Source organism: Pelophylax lessonae, assembly GCF_965119305.1.
Source record: "Pelophylax lessonae genome assembly, chromosome: 3".
In the NCBI taxonomy this organism is placed as follows: Eukaryota; Metazoa; Chordata; class Amphibia; order Anura; family Ranidae; genus Pelophylax; species Pelophylax lessonae.
The window spans coordinates 87,818,937-87,839,288 of record NC_138770.1 but is presented as its reverse complement, the minus strand read 5'-3'; the positions used below and the strand labels follow the sequence as shown (position 1 = coordinate 87,839,288).

Genomic DNA, 20,352 nt, shown 5'->3' with positions numbered 1-20,352 from the left:
TTCTTATAGCCTAGGCCTGTTCTGAGTGAAACCTGTCCTGATAAACTGCTGTATGATCTTCTATGTATTGTATGTATGGTGCTGCAGCTCAGTTTCAGGGTCTTGGCAATCTTCTTATAACCTAGGCCATCTTTATGTAGAGCAATAATTCTTTTTTTCAGATCCTCAGAGAGTTATTTGCCATGAGGTGCCATGTTGAACTTCCAGTGACCAGTATGAGAAAGAGAGAGAGAGTGATAACACCAAATTTACCACATCTGCTCTCCATTCACACCTGAGACCTTGTAACACTAACAAGTCACATGACACCGGGGAGGGAAAATGGCTCATTGGGCCCAATTTGGACATTTTCACTTAGGGGTGTACTCACTTTTGCTGCCAGCTGTTTAGAGATTAATGGCTGTGTGTTGAGTTATTTTGAGGGGACAGCAAATGAACCTTGTTATACAAATTTTACGCTCACTACTTTACATTGTAGCAAAGTGTCATTTCTTTAGTGTTGTCACATGAAAAGATATAATAAAATATTTACATAAATGAGAGGGGTGTACTCACTTTTGTGAGATACAGATTTTTTCACTTTACAATTAAGATCAGAATCACTTTTTTACCTGTGATTACAGAATATTTTCAAAGCCTCACAGTTTACTAGTTAGAAACCTATACAATTCACACAATTCAAGAGCAGTTAGCTCATTCATTGTATACCGTGGGCGGAGGAACGTTTGAACGTTTGCATGGCTATTGTCTGTACAAGGTTCAAATATTCCCCCTGACAGTAAAGGTATATAAGTCACTGCAAGAAAACAGGAGAGGCAAGACCTGATCACCAGGCGGGATATCTTCAGCAGTAAGACACAGTAAGTTGCTTTCACGTAATTGTATATCATTCTGATCATTTTGTGCAAATTATTTGCAGGTAAAAGAATTTATATTATATTTTCATTGATTATTTCTTTGGATCTCTGAATCTGCAGATCATATCAACATGCTGTTTTCATTGTAGTTGATTTTTTATTGCGTTTTTTTTTTTCATCATGTGCTCAAATATATTAGCCTAGGATTAGGACAGGGACAATTTGTTCTCCTTAGAACATATAAAAATACCCTGGATTTAAGCAGGTAAAGTAAGTTTGTGGTTGCAACTTCTGGTTTCAGGCCTGTCATTCCTTGGCTGTAAGAAGCTAATCAAGTATAGTCAGAGCTTGATTAACTTCAATGAAGGGAACAGAGACACTGGGGGACTAACAGACCCCTGATGTCTCAATAAAGAGTACCTGTCATCTGCCCATAATAGTAATACATTTAAATAGTAAAAAGAGTAAAAAATGCATTTTAATAAAATAAGTAAAAAAAAAAAGAATAAAGGAAAATCACTCCACTACAAACACAAAAAAATGCAAATGTGCATTTAGTTTCTGCACATGTATGCGAATAGTGATTGCACCACACAGGCAATGTATCACTGTGAATATCAGAGTGAGAGCAATAATTCTAGGACCATCATTCATGATTGACCTTACAGTGATAACCTGTAAAGGCTTTTAAATCATCCCCTATGAAAATTATAGGTACCGTATTTTGTTGTCGCAACTTCACAGGTTCCAATTTTGAGTCTTGACATGTTTGGTATTTACAGTGTATCCAGAAAGTATTCACAGAGCTTCACTTTTTCTACATTTTGTTATGTTACAGCCTTATTCCAAAATGGATTAAATTCATTATTTTCCTCAAAATTTTACAAACAATACCCAATAATGACAACATGAAAGAGGTTTGTTGGAAATCTTTGCAAATTTATTAAAAATAGGAAAAAAAAATCCCATGCACATAAGTATTCACAGCCTTTGCTCAACACTATGTTGAAGCACATTTGGCACCAATTACAGCCTCAAGTCTTTTTGAGTATGATGCTACAAGCTTAGCCTATTTTTGGGCAGTTTTTCCCATTCTTCTTTGCAGGACCTCTCAAGCTCCATCCGGTTGAATGGGGAGCATCAGTGCACAGCCATTTTCAGATCTCTCCAGAGATGTTTAATCGGGTTCAAGTTTGGGTTCTGGCTGGGCCACTCAAGGACATTCACAGAGTTGTCCCATAGCCACTCCTTTGTTATCTTGGCTATGTGCTAAGGGTCTTTGTCATGTTGGAAGATGTTCCTTCGCCCATGTCTGGGGCAGTGGTCATCTTGGAGGTGTGTTTGGGATTGTTATCGTGTTGGAATACTGCCCTACGGGATCATTCTCTGCTTCAGTATGTCACAGTACATGTTGGCCTTCATGGTTCCCTCAATGAACTGTAGCTCCCCAGTGCCGGCAGGACTTATGCAGCCTCAGACCATGACACTCCCACCACCATGCTTGACTGTAGGTAAGACACACTTGTCTTTGTACTCCTAACCTGGTTGATGCTACACACGCTTGACATCATCTGAACCAAATACGTTTATCTTGGTTTGATCAGACCACAGGACAAAGTTCTAGAAATCCATGTCCTTAGTCTGCTTGTCTTCAGCAAACTGTTTGTGGGCTTTCTTGTGCATCATCTTTAGAAGAGGCTTCCTTCTGGGATGACAGCCATGCAGACCAATTTGATGCAGTGTGCGGTGTATGGTCTGAGTACTGACAGGCTGATCCCCTCACCCCTTCAACCTCTGCAAGCAATGGTGGCAGCACTCATATGTCTATTTCCCAAAGACAATCTCTGGATATGACGCTGAGCACATGCACTTAACTTCTTTAGTCGACCATGGCAAGGCCTGTTCTGAGTGGAACCTGTCCTGTTAAACCACTGTATTGTCTTGGCCATATTCTTATAGCCTAGGCCATCTTTATGTAGAGCAACAATTCTTTTTTTCAGATCCTCAGAGAGTTCTTTGCCGTGAGATGCCATGTTGAACTTCCAGTGACCAATATGAGAGAGTGATAACACCAAATTTAACACACCTGCTTCCCATTCACACCCAAGACCTTGTAACACTAATGAGTCACATGACACCTGGGAGGGAAAATGGCTAATTGGGCCCAATTTGTAAATTTTCACTTAGGGGTGTGTTCACTTTTGTTGCCAGCAGTTTAGACATTAATGGCTGTGTGTTATTTTGAGGGGACAGCAAATTTACACTGTCATACAAGCTGTACACTCACTACTTTACATTGTAGCAAAGTGTCATTTCTTCAGTGTTGTCACATGAAAAGATATAATAAAATATTTACAAAAATGTGAGGATACTGTATCATCACTGGATTTTTTGAAAAATCAGCAAATATTTTGTGCTGATCAAAAAGATATAATAAAACACTTTCACTTGTATATTTAAAAAACCAAAAGGAAGCAAATAGGTGAAATTAATTGCTAGGATTTAAATACCATAATTTATTGTTTTTCCCATTACCCACAATGTCTGTATTCATCTTCAGTAGATATTACAAGATGATGTTTGAAACTGACCCTGTGACGATCCTTCTGTCTGTTGTTGTCATCCTCTTCTTGGCCTATGTATACAACAAGAAACAAGACAAGTTCAAGAATTTCCCACCTGGACCCAAACCATGGCCAATCATTGGAAATATGCTCAGTATTGACATGAAGAAACCACATAAAACATTTATAGAGGTAACATACTTCTTGTCTTATATCATCTGAAGCAATACAGGAATTCCAACAAAAAACTTTATTTGAGAAAGTAATCACTATTTAACCACTTGCCGACTGCCGCACAACTATTTACATCGGCAGTCAGCCGTAGGGCTATGTTGCTAGCCTGTGAGGCTCTAGGGAGCGAGCGCGCGCCGCCGGAGGGGCGCTCCCGCTCCCGCGCAGTCACCGACCCCCCTGCGTGTGTGCCCGACGGACCCGACGTCCACCAGGCACTCGCGATCTTCCGTTACACCGGAAGAAAGGCATTCTCCCCTGTGTAAGAATTGAGATCACACGGTTCTACTATGTAGGACCGTTGATCTCTGTTCTTACACTAGTAGCCACAGCCAATCACAGTTAAAAACACGCCCCTAGGGACACACTTAACCCCTCCCTCTCCAATAAAGTTAACTCCTTCACTGCCAGTGTCATTTTTACAGTAACAGTGCATATGTATAGCACTGATTACTGTAGTAATGTCACTGGTCCCCCCAAAAGTATCAAAAATGTCAGTCAAGGGTCCGATCTAAAAAAAAAAATGACAAAAATCTTTCCCTTTGATAGTAAACGCAATAACTTTTGCGCAAACCAATCAAAATACGCTTTTTGCAATTTTTTTTTTTTTAACAAACATATGGTAAAAAAAAAAATTGGCCTAAAATGTTAAAAAATTTTGATTTTTACATTTTTTTTTTTGGGGAATTTCATATAAAAAATGGGAAAATATTGTTATTTTTGCAAAATTGACGCTCTTTTTTTGTTTATAGCGCATGATCAAAAAATCGCACAGGTGATCAAATACCACCAAAAGAAAGCTCTGTTTGTGGGGAAAAAAAAGGATGTCAAATTAGTTTAGGTACATCATCGCACGACCGCGCAATTGTCCGTTAAAATCACGCAGTGCCGAATCGCAAAATAGGCCCTGGTCAGGAAAATCTTCCGGGGCTTAAGTGGTTAAGAGAACAGTGGATGATCTCAACTTTAAACAGGAGACCTGTTATAAATTTGAATACTGTTATTTGTAGACCAGTTTTAAAGTTAAACTATTACTTTTTCTTTTTATCTCTTGTTTTCATTTTGTTTTCAGTTATCAAAAACTTATGGTCCAGTGATAGGTGTCCAAATAGGGATGCTGAAGATGGTTGCCCTTTGCGGATATGACGCTGTGAAAGATGCTTTAATCAACCATGCCGAGGAGTTTTCTGACAGGCCAAGGGCACCAATCCTTAATAAAATGCAAAGAGAAAATGGTATCTGTTTGTTTACTCAATGAAGCAGCATTAAAACATATTGCCTAAGCCCCCGTTCACACTAAGGCGACCTGTGAGGCGACCTGGTCACCTCACAGGTCGCCGTAGGTCGCCTCCCATAGGGAAGCTGCGGACCCGTTCTTATAGGAGCGACACAAGTCGCTCTGACTTAGAAAAAGGGTCCGGAGCTTCTTTGGGGCGACCAGGAGGCGACCGCCATAGACTTCAATGTTATGAAGTCCGTGGCGGCCTCTCCAAAGGTCGCGGCGCGCTGCTCGCACCGCGACTTCGGAGGTCGCCACCCGAAGTCGGATCGCTTGCATGTGAACGGGGGCTAAAGTAGATGAACATAAAGAAATATATGTAAATAAGTTAACTTGATGATCAATGCTAACAGCTAGCAGCCCTGAATAAACATTCCTGTGACGGTGTTCACCGTCACTGGGAGTGAGGGACAGATACTTGGGGGACGCTGAGAGAATGGTTTGGATGACTTCAGATGGGAGAGTGATATTTTTCAACGGTGTCTCTCAAGAAATGTGGAGATTTGATCCCACTTTGCACTGTGAGACCTGTGGCCTTTTGCCTTTGAGTCTGTGACACCTAGATGTGTATTCCATGTGTTTCAATGTAATAGACGGACAGACTGTAATTGGCAGTCTTGTCCTATTGTCTATCTATTGAGCTGGGGTGTAGACCATGGGTGGTGGGAGGAGCTGGCAAGGTGTTGCATATAACCTCCTGAAAACAACGGAGCACCCTGCCTAGGTACTTCCCTGAGAAGCACTGGACAGGCTCTTTGGAGGAGTCATTCAAGTATCAAATTGCCTTGATGGGTGGATGCCAGTATGGAGGAGTGGGCATTTTCTAAGCTAGCTGCATTTGCATGTTAACTGCCCTGGGTAATGACCATGCAATGCATATCCTATGCTGACCCTTCATGAAAAATTGGAAAGCCAAAAAATGAAAGGGGTGGGCCAGGGACAAGGCAGAATGTAAAAATAGCCAGAAGCTAGGCATCCCCTAGCTAGGAAATGAGGCAGGTTCTATCTGACTTGCTGCAACTTTCAATGTTTATTGTGAGAAGCAATGTACAATGAAACCAGAGTTAGGGCAGCAGACTGTTTTGTATTGGTAGGGCCAGTAGCATGTGTTGTTACAATGCATTGCACTGTTTACTTTTTTCTTCTTTAGCTTTATCAAAATATCAAAAAATAACATTTAATTTAGCATTGCTACACAGGGCCGGCCTTAGGTGATCAGGCGCCCTGTGCGAGCTAATCCCGTGGCGCCCCCCGCGCGAATTTTCTTGCACCTTTTTTGCACTTTATTTGACTTTTCTTTTTTATGATCACTAATAACTTAGCCCCCCTTACATTAGAGCCCCCCTTACATCAGAGACCCCCCACACAAAGCCCCCCTTAAATCAGAGACCCCCGACACAGAGCCCCCTTACATCAGAGACCCCACACACAGAGCCCCCCTCACATCAGAGACCCCCAACACAAAGCCCCCCTCACATCAGAGACCCCCGACACAAAGCCCCCCTCACATCATAGACCCCCGACACAAAGCCCCCCTTACATCAGAGACCCCCCACACAAAGCCCCCCTCACATCAGAGACCCCCCACACAGAGCCCCCCTCACATCAGAGACCCCCGACACAAAGCCCCCCTCACATCAGAGACCCCCGACACAAAGCCCCCCTTACATCAGAGACCCCCCACACAGAGCACCCTCACATCAGAGACCCCCCACACAGAGCCCCCCTCACATCAGAGACCCCCGACACAAAGCCCCCCTTACATCAGAGACCCCCCACACAGAGCCCCCCTCACATCAGAGACCCCCCACACAGAGCCCCCCTTACATCAGAGACCCCCGACCCAAAGCCCCCCTCACATCAGAGACCCCCGACCCAAAGCCCCCCTCACATCAGAGACCCCCCACACAGAGCCCCCCCCCACACATAGAGCCCCCCCTTACATCACAGACCCCCCCTTACATTTTTTGAAGGAGAGAGATGTCACTTACTTTACTTTGTCTGCAGCTTTTTTTTTTTCTTTAAACTTCCCGCCCACACATCCCCGGGAGTGTGGGCGGGCGGGAGGAGGAGAAGGGGCGTGGCGAGGAGGAGCTGACGATCTCTCCTCCCTCCCTGCACTGACGCCAGAGGAGAGATCGTCAGCTCCTCCTCGCCCCGCCCCTTCTCCTCCTCCCGCCCACACTCCCGGGGATGTGTGGGCACTGGGCAGGAAGTCAGCGTGGATTCCGTGGAAGGATCGGAGGCTGAGCTGTGTGAGAGATACATAGCTCGCCTCACTGCAGCAATAGGTGATCGAGGCACGGCTGCACAGCGGGAGGCCGCGGCCTGTGTTAACCCTGTCCAGGCCGCAGTCGCCGCTCAGCTCCCGCTGTGCAGCCGTGCCTCGATCACCTATTGTTGCAGTGAGGCGAGCTGTGTATCTCTCACACAGCTCAGCCTGATCCTCTGCGAGCTGTGATGGCCGCACGGCGCCCTTGTTGCCCATGGCGCCCTGTGCGGCCGCACAGCTCGCACACCCCAAAGGCCGGCCCTGTTGCTACATGCTTCAGTGCATTGATGTGATGATTTGCTTTGAACCGCATACATGATGCATTTTTATTGCACATGTGTGGTGTGAACAGGGCCTTTACATTAATCAGTGTGCCTGGCGTGAACGATACCTAAGCATTTTAAGTACAGGAGAGGAGCATGTACAACTGTGCAGGACTAAGGGTAGGGCTGACGTTCGGCTTTAAGTACTCGTGTTTTATTCTCAGGCATTGTCTTTACCAATGGAGAGACCTGGAAGGTGATGAGAAGATTTGCACTTTCCACACTACGGGATTATGGAATGGGGAAGAGAAGTATAGAAGACAAGATTATCGAGGAAGCGGAATGCTTGGTACAGACTATTAAGTCACATGGGGGTAAGTGTTCACTCCAACCTTGGTCAATGCCAACCATGATGCCATTGTTCTACTAATTGCCTATTAGGTAACTCTCACTCAAACTACACCAATTTAAACTGAGCTTACCTTAAGCCATCAAGCTGAGTCTCTGTATGTAAGGAGCACATAAAGCCATTTTCTTATGCTTAAATAATTAAAAACATTACATAGAAACAAGATTTTTACGCTGAATAAATTATTTTCATGAGACAGATCAATATCACTTTTACTGTATGCATCAGCCTGTTTCAACTAGGGTGCTGTTTGGGTTCTTCAGGGGTGCCTTAGCAAATTGCCTAAATATTGCCCAAAAATTATCAACAAGCTGGTAGGTGGATCAAGTTTATCCTTTTTTGTTACACAGATTTTTATTGTTTGAAATTTCATCCTTGGGCACTGTGCAGTCCTTCCACCAGCATCCTACGTACTTAAGGACGTCAAAAAAGGCAAGGAGTTTCCAGTCACAACTTACCAACCAGCCTGCGACCAACCAAATTAAACTGTCTAACATTATGCATAAAAACATGTTAAGTTGCATACATATGCAAATACATGCATGTTTTTAATGCATACTGTTAGACAGGTTCATTCGGTTGGTCGCTGGGTGGTTGGTAAGTTGTGACTGGAAACTCCTTGGCTTTTTTGAAATGTGTTTGCCCTTGCCCAGTGTTCCTTGCTGTTAAGACCAGTTATAGGTGGATAAAGTGACCATTTTTTGTATTGTTGTTATGTTGGTCAGGCAACGCACTGACACCTTTGCTGCCATTGTGCAATGTGCTGGGTGTTCAGTGTGACTCTGTGCCTTTAACCACTTAAGCCCCGGAAGATTTTACCCCCATTCCGACCAGGGGGTATTTTGCGATTCGGCACTGCGTGACTTTAACGGACAATTGCGCGGTCGTGCAACGCTGTACCTAAACGAATTTGGCGTCCTTTTTTTCCCACAAACAGAGCTTTCTTTTGGTGGTATTTGATCACCTGTGCGATTTTTTGATCACGCGCTATAAACAAAAAAAGAGCGTCAATTTTGCAAAAATAGCAATATTTTTCACATTTTTTTATATGAAATTCCCCAAAAAAAAAATTTAAAAATCAAAATTTTTTTACTTTTTCGGCCAATTTGTTTTATGCTACCTATGTTTGGTAAAAAAAATCGCAAAAAGCGTATTTTGATTGGTTTGCGCAAAAGTTATCGCGTTTACTAACAAAGGGAAAGATTTCTGTCATTTTTGTTGTTTTTTTTTTTAATGTGTAATGGCGGCGATCTGCGTTTTTTTTTGCGGTACTGCGACATTGCAGCGGACAGATCGGACCCTTGACTGACATTTTTGACACTTTTGGGGTTACCAGTGACATTTCTACAGTAATCAGTGCTATATATATGCACTGTTACTGTAAAAATACACTGGTAGTGAAGGGGTTAACTTTATTTGGGAGGGAGGGGCTGTGTGTATCCCTAGGGGCGTGCTTTCTACTGTGATTGGCTGGGGCTTGAGCTGTATGGACACTGATCAACGGATCTACATACTAGATCCGAGTGATCAGTATCCTAACAGCAAGGAGAATGACAGGCAGCTTGTTTACACAAGCTGCCTGACATTCTCCCTCTCCCCCGCCGATCACCGAGTGACCGGCGGACATCGGGTCCGCCGGTCACACGCGCGGGGGGGTCCGTGACCACGCGGGAGCGGGAGCGCCCCTCCGGGGGCGCGCGCTCGCTCCCTAGACCCTCACAAGCTAGTGACGTAGCCCTACGTCACTTTGCCTGTGAGGGGCTGACTGCCGACGTAGATCGGCGTTAGGCAGTCGGCAAGTGGTTAAGGAGGGGTGCGCTCCCTCCAGTCACCTGTCCTCCATCTATCCATAAGAATACATGTGCTCTTACTCTGGAGACTCTGGAGTTAAGGACTGCAGATATCAGGGTGCCTTGCCGGGGCCTGCAGCTTACGCATGTATTTGCAAATGTGTGCAACTAAACCCCTGTTTTTAATGCATACTGTTAGACAGGTTAGTTTGGTTGATCGCAGGCTGGTTGGTAAGTTGTGACTGGAAACTCATTGGCTTTTTTGACATGCGTTTGCCCTTCCAGTACTCTTTGCTGTTAAGACCAGTTATGGGTGGGAGCAGTGACCACTTTTTGTATAGGTACTTAGGGAATCATCAGTTGATAAAAAGTGACTCAGGTGTCTACACAGTGTTTGCTCCCCTTTCTTCCTCTTTCCATCAGCACTTGGGTTAGGTTAGCTGCATGAGGGAGAGAAACTTAGGGGGAAGAGAAACTCTGGAATACTAAGCAGTATCAGCGTGCAAAGGTGTATTTGCATTGTAAAAATAAGTCACCTCTAATGTTGGGCATCCTACATGTGTGAATGATGCGTTATGTAAAACTATTAGTTGGGTTATTTACTTTTTAGTATGGTCAGGAGCATGTAATGTGTTCTGTATATTACGTAACCCTGCTGCATCTTGTATGCTGTGTTGTATGTTGCATTCTTCTAACCACTACTCTGTATGCTGCACTATACATTATACAATTCTTACCCCTGCTCTCTTTACACTAGACTGTGTTTTGCATACTCCTGACCATTGCACTCTGAAAGCTGTGTTGTACATTACCTACTTCTGACTGCTGCATTTTGAGCATGCAGTGTGGTGAGGGTTTATGTAATACTGTATATAGCCTTGCATTAACTACCCACGGCTCACCTCTGCACCCCTCTTCCACAGCTCACCTCTACACCTTTTATCCACATCTCATCTCATCCCCATGCCCAGCATCCCCTAATCCACAGCTCTCCCTCCTGTGCCCAGCACCTCCTTATCCACAGCTCTCTTTCCTGTGCCCAGCACCCTTTTCCACAGCTCTCTTTCCTGTGCCTAGCACCTCTTATCCACAGCTCTCTCTCCTGTGCCCAGCACCCGCCTATCCAAAGCTCTCCCTCCGGTGCCCCGCACCTTTATCCACAGCTCTCTCTCCTGAGACCAGCACTCTTTACCACAGCCCTCCCTGCTGTGCCCACCACCTTTAATCCATAGCTCTCTCTCCTGTTCCCAGCACCCCTTATTCACACCTCTCCTTCCTGTGTCCAGCACCTGCCTAACCACAGCTCTCCTTCCTGTGCCTGGCACCTGCCTATACACAGCTCTCCTTCCTGTGCCCAGCTCCTGCCTAGCCACAGCTCTCCTCCTGTGCCCAGCACCTACCTATCTACAGCTCTCCTTCCTGTGCCCAGCATCTGCTTATCTAAAGCTCTCCCTCCTGTTCCCAGCATCTTTATCCACAGCTATCCCTGCGGTGCCCAGCACCTATTATCTGCAGCTCTCTCTCCAGTGCCCAGCACCCCTTATTCACCATTCTCTCTCCTGTGCCCAGCACAAGCCTATCCACAGCTCTCCTTCCTGTGCCCAGCACCTGCCTAGTCATCGCTCTCCTTTCTGTGCCCAGCACCTGCCTATCCACAGCTCTCCTTCCTTTACCCAGCACCTGCCTATCCAAAGCCTCCTGCACCCAGAATCTTTATCCACAGCTCTCTCCTGTGCCCAGCACCTTTATCTACAGCTTTCTCTCCTGTGCTCAGCATCCCTTATTCACACCTCTCCCTCTTGTGTCCAGCACCCGCCTATCCACAGCTCTCCCTTCTGTGCCCAGCACCCTTATCCATAGTTTTCTCTCCTTTATCCAGCACCCCTTATCCATAGTTCTCTCTCCTGTACCCAGCACCCCTTATCCACAGCTCTCCCTTCTGTGCCCATCACCTGCCTAGCTGCAGTTCTTCATCTGTGCCCACCAGCACCTCTTATCCACAGCTCTCTCTCCTGTGCCCAGCACTCGTCTCTCCACAGCTCTCTCTCTGTGCCCGGCACCTGTCTCTCCACATCTCTCCCTCCTGTGCTCAGCACCCTTATTTACAGCTGTCCCTCCTGTGCCCAATACCCACTATTCACAGCTCTCTCTCATTTCCCCAGCACCCACTATTCACATCTTTCTCTCATGTGCCCAGCACCCACTATTCACAGCTCCCTCTCCTGTACTTAGCATCACATATTCACACTTCTCCCTCTATGCCTAGCACCCCCCCATCCACACCTCTCCCTCTGTGCCCAACGCCCCCCCCCCATCCACACATTTCCCTCTGTGCCCAGCACCTCCCCAATCCACACCTCTGCCTCTGTGCCCAGATCCCCCCTATCCATACCTCTGCTTTTCTGCCCAGCACCCCTTATCCACAGTTCTCTCTCCTGTACACAACACCCCTTATTCACATCTCTCCCTCCTGTGCCCCGCGCCCTTATCCACAGCTCTCCCCCCTGTGCCCAGCACCTGCTGAGACTCAGTTCTATCTCTGTGCCCTGCACCCCTTATCTACAGTTTTCTCTCTTGTGCCCAGCACCCCTTATCCACAGTTCTCTCTCTCTGGTACCCAGCACCCCTTATCCACAGCTCTCCCTCCTGTGCCCAGCACCTGCCTAGCTGCAGGTCTTCATCTTTGCCCAGTACCCATCATCTACAGCGCTCTCATCTTTGCTCAGCACTCGCCTCTCTACATCTCTCCCTCCTGTGGCCAGCACCCTTATCCACATCTCTCTTTCCTGTGCCCAGCACCCTTATCTGCAGCTCTCCATCCTGTGCACAGTGCCCTTATCCACAGCTCTCCCTCCTGTGCCCAGCTCCCTTATACACAGCTCTCTCTCTCCTGTGCTCATCACCCCTGATTCACACCTCTTCCTCTGTGCCCAGCACCCCCCACCCTCATCCACACCTCTCCCTCTGTGCACAGTGCCCTCCCTATCCACACCTCTCTTTTTGTTCCCAGCACCCCCCCATCCACACCTTTCCCTCTGTGCTCAGCACCCCCCCCCCCTATCCACACTTCTTCCTCTTTGCCCAACCTCCCCCAACCCCCCTCCTATCCACTGCATTCAACTTTCATTGATGCATACTCCAAAACCCTTCTCACTTCACTAGCAGCTGACAACTTTCTATTAAGCAGTGGTCAGCGTGGGTACACAGCACACAGTACACTCACTGCTCTAGGGTAGCTGTAGTGTGCAAGGAAGCACTGCTGGTGGGTGACATTGACACCAGGAAAGGGAACCAGTTGAGAAATGTAGGATACAGTAAGTGTCCTGGATGCCGGCGCTAGCAATGACCATGCCCCATTGCTCAGTAAATCTATAAAGTTAGATGATCAGCAGGATAGAGATGAATAAGAGCTTTTAGACCAGTGCAGCATCTAAAGCAGCCTGGGAGGGCGCAGCCCTCCCCAGCACCCCCTAAATCCGATCTCGGTCTAGGGGGAGTGTATTGTTGGACGAACTAGCAGCTTTAAATGGACTTTACTAACAAATGAATGCTGAACTTCAAATCACACTTTTTAAGTAGTTGCATAACAGTTTTTCTCCTTTTGCGATAACGGTTTTACATAAATGTCAGAATTTATCATTGTAAGCACCCCTGTCATTGTTAATGGGTTTGTCTCAACCCACTAGAGGCCAATTTTGGTGGACAGCCTGGTCTGTTAAAAACGTTGAAAAATAACAGACTTACAACGAGGTGAAAAAAATTAAAAAAGCACCAAAAAAAGAAAATGAATGCAGCCATGACATCTAAACTCTGGTAAAATGTAATATATTAAAATTTTGTTTTGGGATTTAATTCCATTTTAGGTGACTGCTAATGGGTGAATGAGGTTCAATTCACAATGCCCTTAATATTTTACATTAAAAAAAATAATAATAATTGATAGAAAACTATTCAGTTTTACTTGATATGTCTGATTATTTAATATATGCATATGAATATTTGAATTTAATTGATTTTTTTTTCCATCTGTGTTCAAATTTCAGGGAAGCCTTTTAACAATCACACTATCATAAATGCAGCTGTGGGCAACATTATTGTATCCATACTACTGAGCCGTAGATTTGAGTATGAGGATCCTACTATACAGAAGCTCATGAGATTAATTAATGAGAATGTAAGACTTCTGGGTTCCGCTAGAATCAGGGTAAGTTGGTTTAATGTTTGGTTCTATATAAATATATGGCAAAGTAACAAATACTGTAAACCCACAGCTGTGCATAGCCAATACCTAATCTACTGCTGTGTAAAATACCTTGTAAATACTAATGTATAGGAGGCCAAAATATAAAGCCTTATTAATATATGCAGCAATATGTAATACAAAACTGATTTATAATATATATATATATATATATATATATATATATATATATATATATATATAAGAAATAAAATGCAAACTTAATTTAAGAAAATGTACAAAAATGGTTTCATTAATTTAAATGCCATTGTATATATTTCCTCCTATAGGCAAACAAGGTTAAAATTATTAAAAAGATCTAGCCACACATGGAAAAAATATATATATTTGTTGATCAAGAAATATTGTAAATTTTTTGGACAAATCTCCAGTCTTTAATCCACTTTCTATCCTCAATGACCGTTTCTGTGAAGGCTATATTCATATCAAACATCCATCCCTGTATAACTTGGATCATCCTATAGCTCTCAAATGGGAAAATACATTGGATTATACACTGTCAGGGATTTAGCCAAAAGCTTCAAATTGTAAAAATACTGGTTATACCCATATACCCAGCCTTGGTCTGGGTGGAAACAGTCATAAGGTACATGATTTCCTATAATAGTATTGTAGCTCGTTTAGGGGGTTGTCCTATATAATGAGGCAGATTATATTGGTAATGAAGTCAAACATGAATACATCAATTAAAAAAAGTTGATTAATACTGGCCATGCTTCCATGATGTACATTTGAGCAAACAAAGTTGCTCAAAGTGCAAAAAAATATATAATTGCATCCAATATTGACAAGAGTGTCCTCGGGATCCAACAAACAGTCCAGAGAACACTAAACAAAACATCCTGGAGTCAAGTGTATGTACTGTAGACCTCAAACGTCGAATGTAGATACTGTAGATGTTGCTTGTGTAGTAGTAGTCCTCAGGAGTCCACAGGGTAGAGCCAAAAGGGAAAGGAAAAGGTCCTACAGATTATTCCACTAGCAAAAACAAAAGAAGAAGAAGAGATGGGAGAGCCCTTCAAGTGTAGTACATATGAGTATATAACTGTTCCCAGAGTGTTGGGTTTAAATTAAAAAGTAAAATAACTTACATCTGATGAGGCTGTGGTACCCCCTCTGAGTACAACATGCAACCTTCCATGGGCACAGGTGAACAATATGCCGTTCTCCATGCAGTGTAGGGTTGGCTGCTTTTAATGCCTCAGGGTCCAGGTCCTAGCTCCTCAGAGGGGACATCAGAAGGGTAGTAAACTCAGAATGGAACAGGAGGTGTAAAAACCTGTCAATGTTTTTAAATGACAGAGGAGTCTGTTAGGGTGTGGTAGTGTGGTAAATCTAGAAGAGGAATCTGAGTCATTGTAAAGGACAAACATCAATTTACTTTATTCACTAAAATTACATGTTTTGAGGCTCAAAGTTGCCACTTCCTCAGATGCCCTTAAAATTATATTAAATGTGACTTATAAAAATATCTGAAGGGATCCAGCAAGGTTCATACATACAAACATTGCTGTCATGTATACTTCTGGTAAACAATCTTAATAAAACCACATGATTTAAAAGATGGGTTATTAAAAAGGCTGGTATAGCTAACAAAAATAAAATGGCATGCCTATAAGCATACTCAAATTTAGAACTGTAGTAGGAAATAAATATATAGACCACATTTCATTTCTAGTAATCTAAATCCAAATATTTTCCCATTTCGCAGTTTCAAATTAGCATATGAAAGAGAAATAATAAAGGAAAATATGGTGGGGGGCAAAGGGGGAAAAATTGTATCTAAAGTTACAAGGAAAAGATTTATTCAGCCATAAAAGCAACATAGCTAATCCCTTGCCAGGAGACAGCCACTCTCTGACATGTTTCGTCCTTACAGGCTTAGTCATAGGTGATAAAAATATACTGAGCTGAGTGATGTCATTGGTTTGTGTCTTCTCCTTTTCTGTCACTTGAAAACGTTTTGGCGTTAGATACACTAAGGGCCAGTCATCACTATTATGTTGGTGCTAGACAATGCCATTAATTATGACTGGCACCCCAGCACATCTTGTTGATAGACATTGCATTTTAGAGCAGTGCATGACAATGAACTAATGTACGTTGTGGTGTGGTGCATGAACAATTTTTGGTGCATTTTGGTGTTTTGGCAGTCTGTTCATTTTGTTTCCTGGGGTGGTATGAATGAGGTAAAAAAGTCTAATAATAAACACCATAATCTCGAAATTAACAGGGGGAATAACTAGACGAAAAAATGTATAAAAACAAAACCTATTATGCTGTTTTTCTTTCTTTAAAGCTGTACAACAGCTTTCCTTTTCTGGTAGGTTTGTTGCCTGGAGGCCACAAGAAGATGGATGAAAACCGCCTACAGATTCAGACCTTTATAAGAGCAACATTTACTGAGCAGAGGAAAGTACTGGATGTAAATGATCAGAGGAACCTTGTTGATACGTTTCTGGCCAAGCAGCAAGAGGTAAGGATTAAAGCAGTATTAAATCGTCAATTTTTTGTAGCTTAACACTTACAGTTTACAACTTTCAATACTTTGTCTCCTGTGCTGCTTTCCTGAACTTCTAGTCTTTGCAGAAAAGACTCAACAGTGGACAGAACAGTCTCATTAGCTTAGAGAAGGGAGGGGGAAGGAGGAGGAGCAGGGGAGTGCCTTGATATCCTAGGCAATGGGGCTTTGTGTTTATATTAATGCAGACAGATACGTTACCTAAAATTGTCTATAGGTGACACTTCTAATCATGCAATGCTGTACCCAAAAAAAATGTATGTCCTTTTTTTTTACACAAATAGAACTTTCTTTTGGTGGTATTTGATCACATGTGTGATTTTTATTTTTTGCGATATAAACGAAAAAAGACTGAAATTTTTAGAAAAATTTTATTTTCTACTTTGTCTTATAAAAAATATCCAATAAACTCAATTTTTGTCATACATTTAGGCCAAAATGTATTTAGCTACATGTCTTTGATAAAAAAAAATCTCATTAAGCGTATATTTATTGGTTTGTGCAAAAGTTATAGAGTCTACAAACTATGATGTATATACTGGAATTTACGCAGCTTTTACTTTCTGACTGCCCATCTAATTTCTTGAAGTGCTAAAATGGCAGGGCAGTACAACCCCCCCCCCCCCCCAATTACCCCTTTGTGGAAAGTAGACATCCTAAGAAATTTCCTGAGAGGCATGTTGAGCCCTTTGAATATTTTTTTTGTCATAGTTTGAAAAATGACCAAAAAAATGTGTATATATATATATATATATATATATATATATATATATATATTTTTTTTTTTTTTTTACACAAAGTTGTCTTTGAAATTATACATTGCTCATGTGTGCCTTGAGTATATGTGGAATTACACCCCAAAATACATTCTGCTGCTTCTCCTGAGTATGGGGATAACACATGGGTGAGACTTTTTGGCAAGCTATTTGCATACAAGACCCTGAAAACCAATCACTGCATCTGGGCTTTCTAAGGGTGTAAATTGTTGATTTCACTCCTCACTACCTATCACAGTTTACTGAGGCCCTGAAATGACAAGAAAGCACACCCCCCCCCCTTCCCCCCAAATTACCACTTTTCAGAAAGTAGACACCCTAAACTATTTGCTGAGAGGAATGTTCAGTCCATGGAATATTTTGCTACAGGTTTTGGGAAAATGACAACATTTTTTTTCTTACACAAAGTTGTCAGTTAAATGATATATTGCTCACACATGCCATGGGTTTATGTTAAATGAAACCCCAAAATACATTCTGCTGCTTCTCCTGAGTATGGGGATACCCCATGTGTGAGACTTTTTGGCAGTCAAGCCGCGTACAGGACCCCGAAAACCAATCACCACCTTCAGGCTTTCTAAGATGGTAAATTATTGATTCACTCCTCACTATCTATCACTCCCAGATAGAACCCTTTGGTTCAGTGGTATTTTCCTCTCATATATGTAATAAGAACAAGAGACAGAAAACCACAACTAGCGAGATAATGTTTCACCAACGGCATCCATACTTTGATGTGAGATAGAGTGGAAAAAGTACCGTGGTGCGTGTCTGTCCAGTGTGGAGCTGATTGATGTCCATCGGTGACTCCTGCACCTATATGTGGCTATATATATATATATATATATGCTTTTATCGCTCTTCCAGCAAGTGAGTGCAATGTGTGATGACTTTTAAATAAATATTTTGGTGAAACGTTTTTACGCTAGTGGCGGTTTTCTGTCTCTTGTTCTTATTACATATATGAGAGGAAAATACCACTGAACCAAAGGATGTGATTTGTGTCTGAGGATTATACTGCTGATGACATGCTGTTTATGCCTAGTCCATGAGAGTGGGTAGGCATGGTGAGTTGGTGAGCCTCCAATTACTCTATCCTGACACAGTGGTGGTGGAGAGTGACGGCGGTCCCTTCAATTTTCACTATTATTAACTCCCTGTGGATGAGCCTGCATATTTATTACTATTTGCACATTATCATGGACTTTTGATGGACTATATATTGTTGATTTTATGATTGTAAGTTGAGTGTGCATACTAACTTGGTGATCACAATTGTAGTCTGGTTCATCAGAGAGATTAGAGTCCTCATTACAACATTTGAAAATAACTGGGATACCACCATCCCTGCACTACAGAAATTTTACCTAATATTGCCTTATTGTAATATTGTACATACATTTTTTTTTTGCTATATGTGAGCAATATATCGTTTAGTGACAATTTTGTGTTAAAAAAAAAAATTGTAATTTTCCCGAAACTTGTGTCAAAAGATAAAATATTCCATGGACTCAACAAATAGCTTGGGGTGTCTACTTTCCAAAAAGGGGTAATTTGGGGGTGTTTTAACTATCCTGACATTTTATGCCCAATATTAGAAGCTTATGCCACACATCACCCACTCTTCTAATCACTTGAAGACCAAGCCTTTTCTGACACTTTTTGTTTACATGAAAAATGTTTTTTTTTTACCAGAAAATTACTTTGAACCAACAAACATTATATATATCTTTTTTAAAAGCAGAGGCCCTACAGAACAAAATGGTGGGTGTTGCATTTTTTTTTGTCACACTGTATTTGCAGAGAGATTTTCCAAATGCAATCTTTTGGGAAAAAAACACTTTTTTTTTCAAATTTAATGCACAAATACACGATATATTGCCCAATTGTTTGGTAAAATTTATATCTGGTGAAATCAAAGTCATGAAATGCTCGTAGCTTCCGGTATCTTAGGCCATAGAGATGATTGGAGCTATTCTGGTCTCCAATCAGCTCTATGGTCAGCTGAGGGAACCACCGGCTGCAGTCTCAGGCTACCCGCTGGGACAGGAGAGCCCAAGATAACCATGGAAGGTGGCAGGAGGGGGGGGGAGTCCCTTCCCACTGCTTGTAAAAGCAGTCTATTGGATAATTAGCCAGTGGAATTGTTTTTACATGAAAGCCGTGGGCTGAACAAAAAAAAAAAGAACATAGCAGATTCCTCCATTTGCATTGATCGATGTGGGTGAAGAAATCTCTGCCAAGAAAAGTGTTAAAAATTATATTGGGAAGCATAGGGGAGATCAACCCTCTGTGTCCACCCCATCCCCTATGCTTTGCCATATAAGCTCTTTTTTTAACTGCGGTGGTGAAATCACTTCCTACATCGCTGCAATCATTGATTTACGTATATGCTAAGAGCAAACGCTGTTGTTGTCAGAATAAACAAATCAGTGCTGCAGCTGATGGGCATACGTGCAACGCAAAAAAAATTAACAACTATTTTTGGCTTTTTTATTTATTTATTTATTTATTTTTAGTAACTTTTTTTGCACTTTTTTTGTAACTGTAAAAAAACGTCAAATGTTCCAGGCTAGGGTCTCTCAAAATACGAAAGCCATCTAACATCTTTCGAGACCCTGTGTGAAAGTGTGCCTTAGACTGTGCCGTGCTGTACCCTATACTAATACTCTACTAGTGTGTGGTAGCAATGGAAACAGTTTCCCGATTCAGAGACCAGGTTAGCCAGGACAGGAGGGACATAAAAAGCGGGTGTCACGCCTATATCTGCGTTTTCTACAGACATAACACTTTCTTTGGGGTGCTCTTTGGGTAGGGGTACCAGGGAGGACATCCGGAAAATGCCTCTCATGCAGCTGAATCACTGCACCTTTATTGTGAATTTGGGCCACAGCACCTTCTGGATATAGAAGGGCTGTGATGATCTCTTCCTGGAATTGTAGGAAGGATCCACTTCTTCCTGAAGCTTTGTAGAGCACATAAGCTTTCAGCAGAGCCAATTGGAATAAGTATACAGACACTTTCTTGTACCAGCGTCTGGCCTTACGGGCAATTAAGAATGGCGCAATCATCTGGTCATTGAAAACCACCCCTCCCATGTTAAGGTTGTATTCGTGGACACAGAAGGCT

The 20,352-nt window shown here is 42.9% G+C and overlaps 1 protein-coding gene across 1 annotated transcript in view; it reads left to right on the top strand.

The window, feature by feature from the left end:
• Positions 1 to 3,433: 3,433 nt before the first annotated feature.
• Positions 3,434 to 20,352, top strand: part of LOC309551313 (cytochrome P450 2K4-like) — a gene marked incomplete at both ends in the record, with an annotated part of 36,062 nt that continues 19,143 nt past the window's right edge. Inside the window, 5 exons of the mRNA XM_082251848.1 lie at positions 3,434 to 3,613; positions 4,725 to 4,887; positions 7,691 to 7,840; positions 13,709 to 13,869; positions 16,226 to 16,402. Coding sequence (XP_082107974.1) covers positions 3,434 to 3,613; positions 4,725 to 4,887; positions 7,691 to 7,840; positions 13,709 to 13,869; positions 16,226 to 16,402 — 831 coding nt within the window. The remainder of the gene's footprint in view (positions 3,614 to 4,724; positions 4,888 to 7,690; positions 7,841 to 13,708; positions 13,870 to 16,225; positions 16,403 to 20,352) is intronic.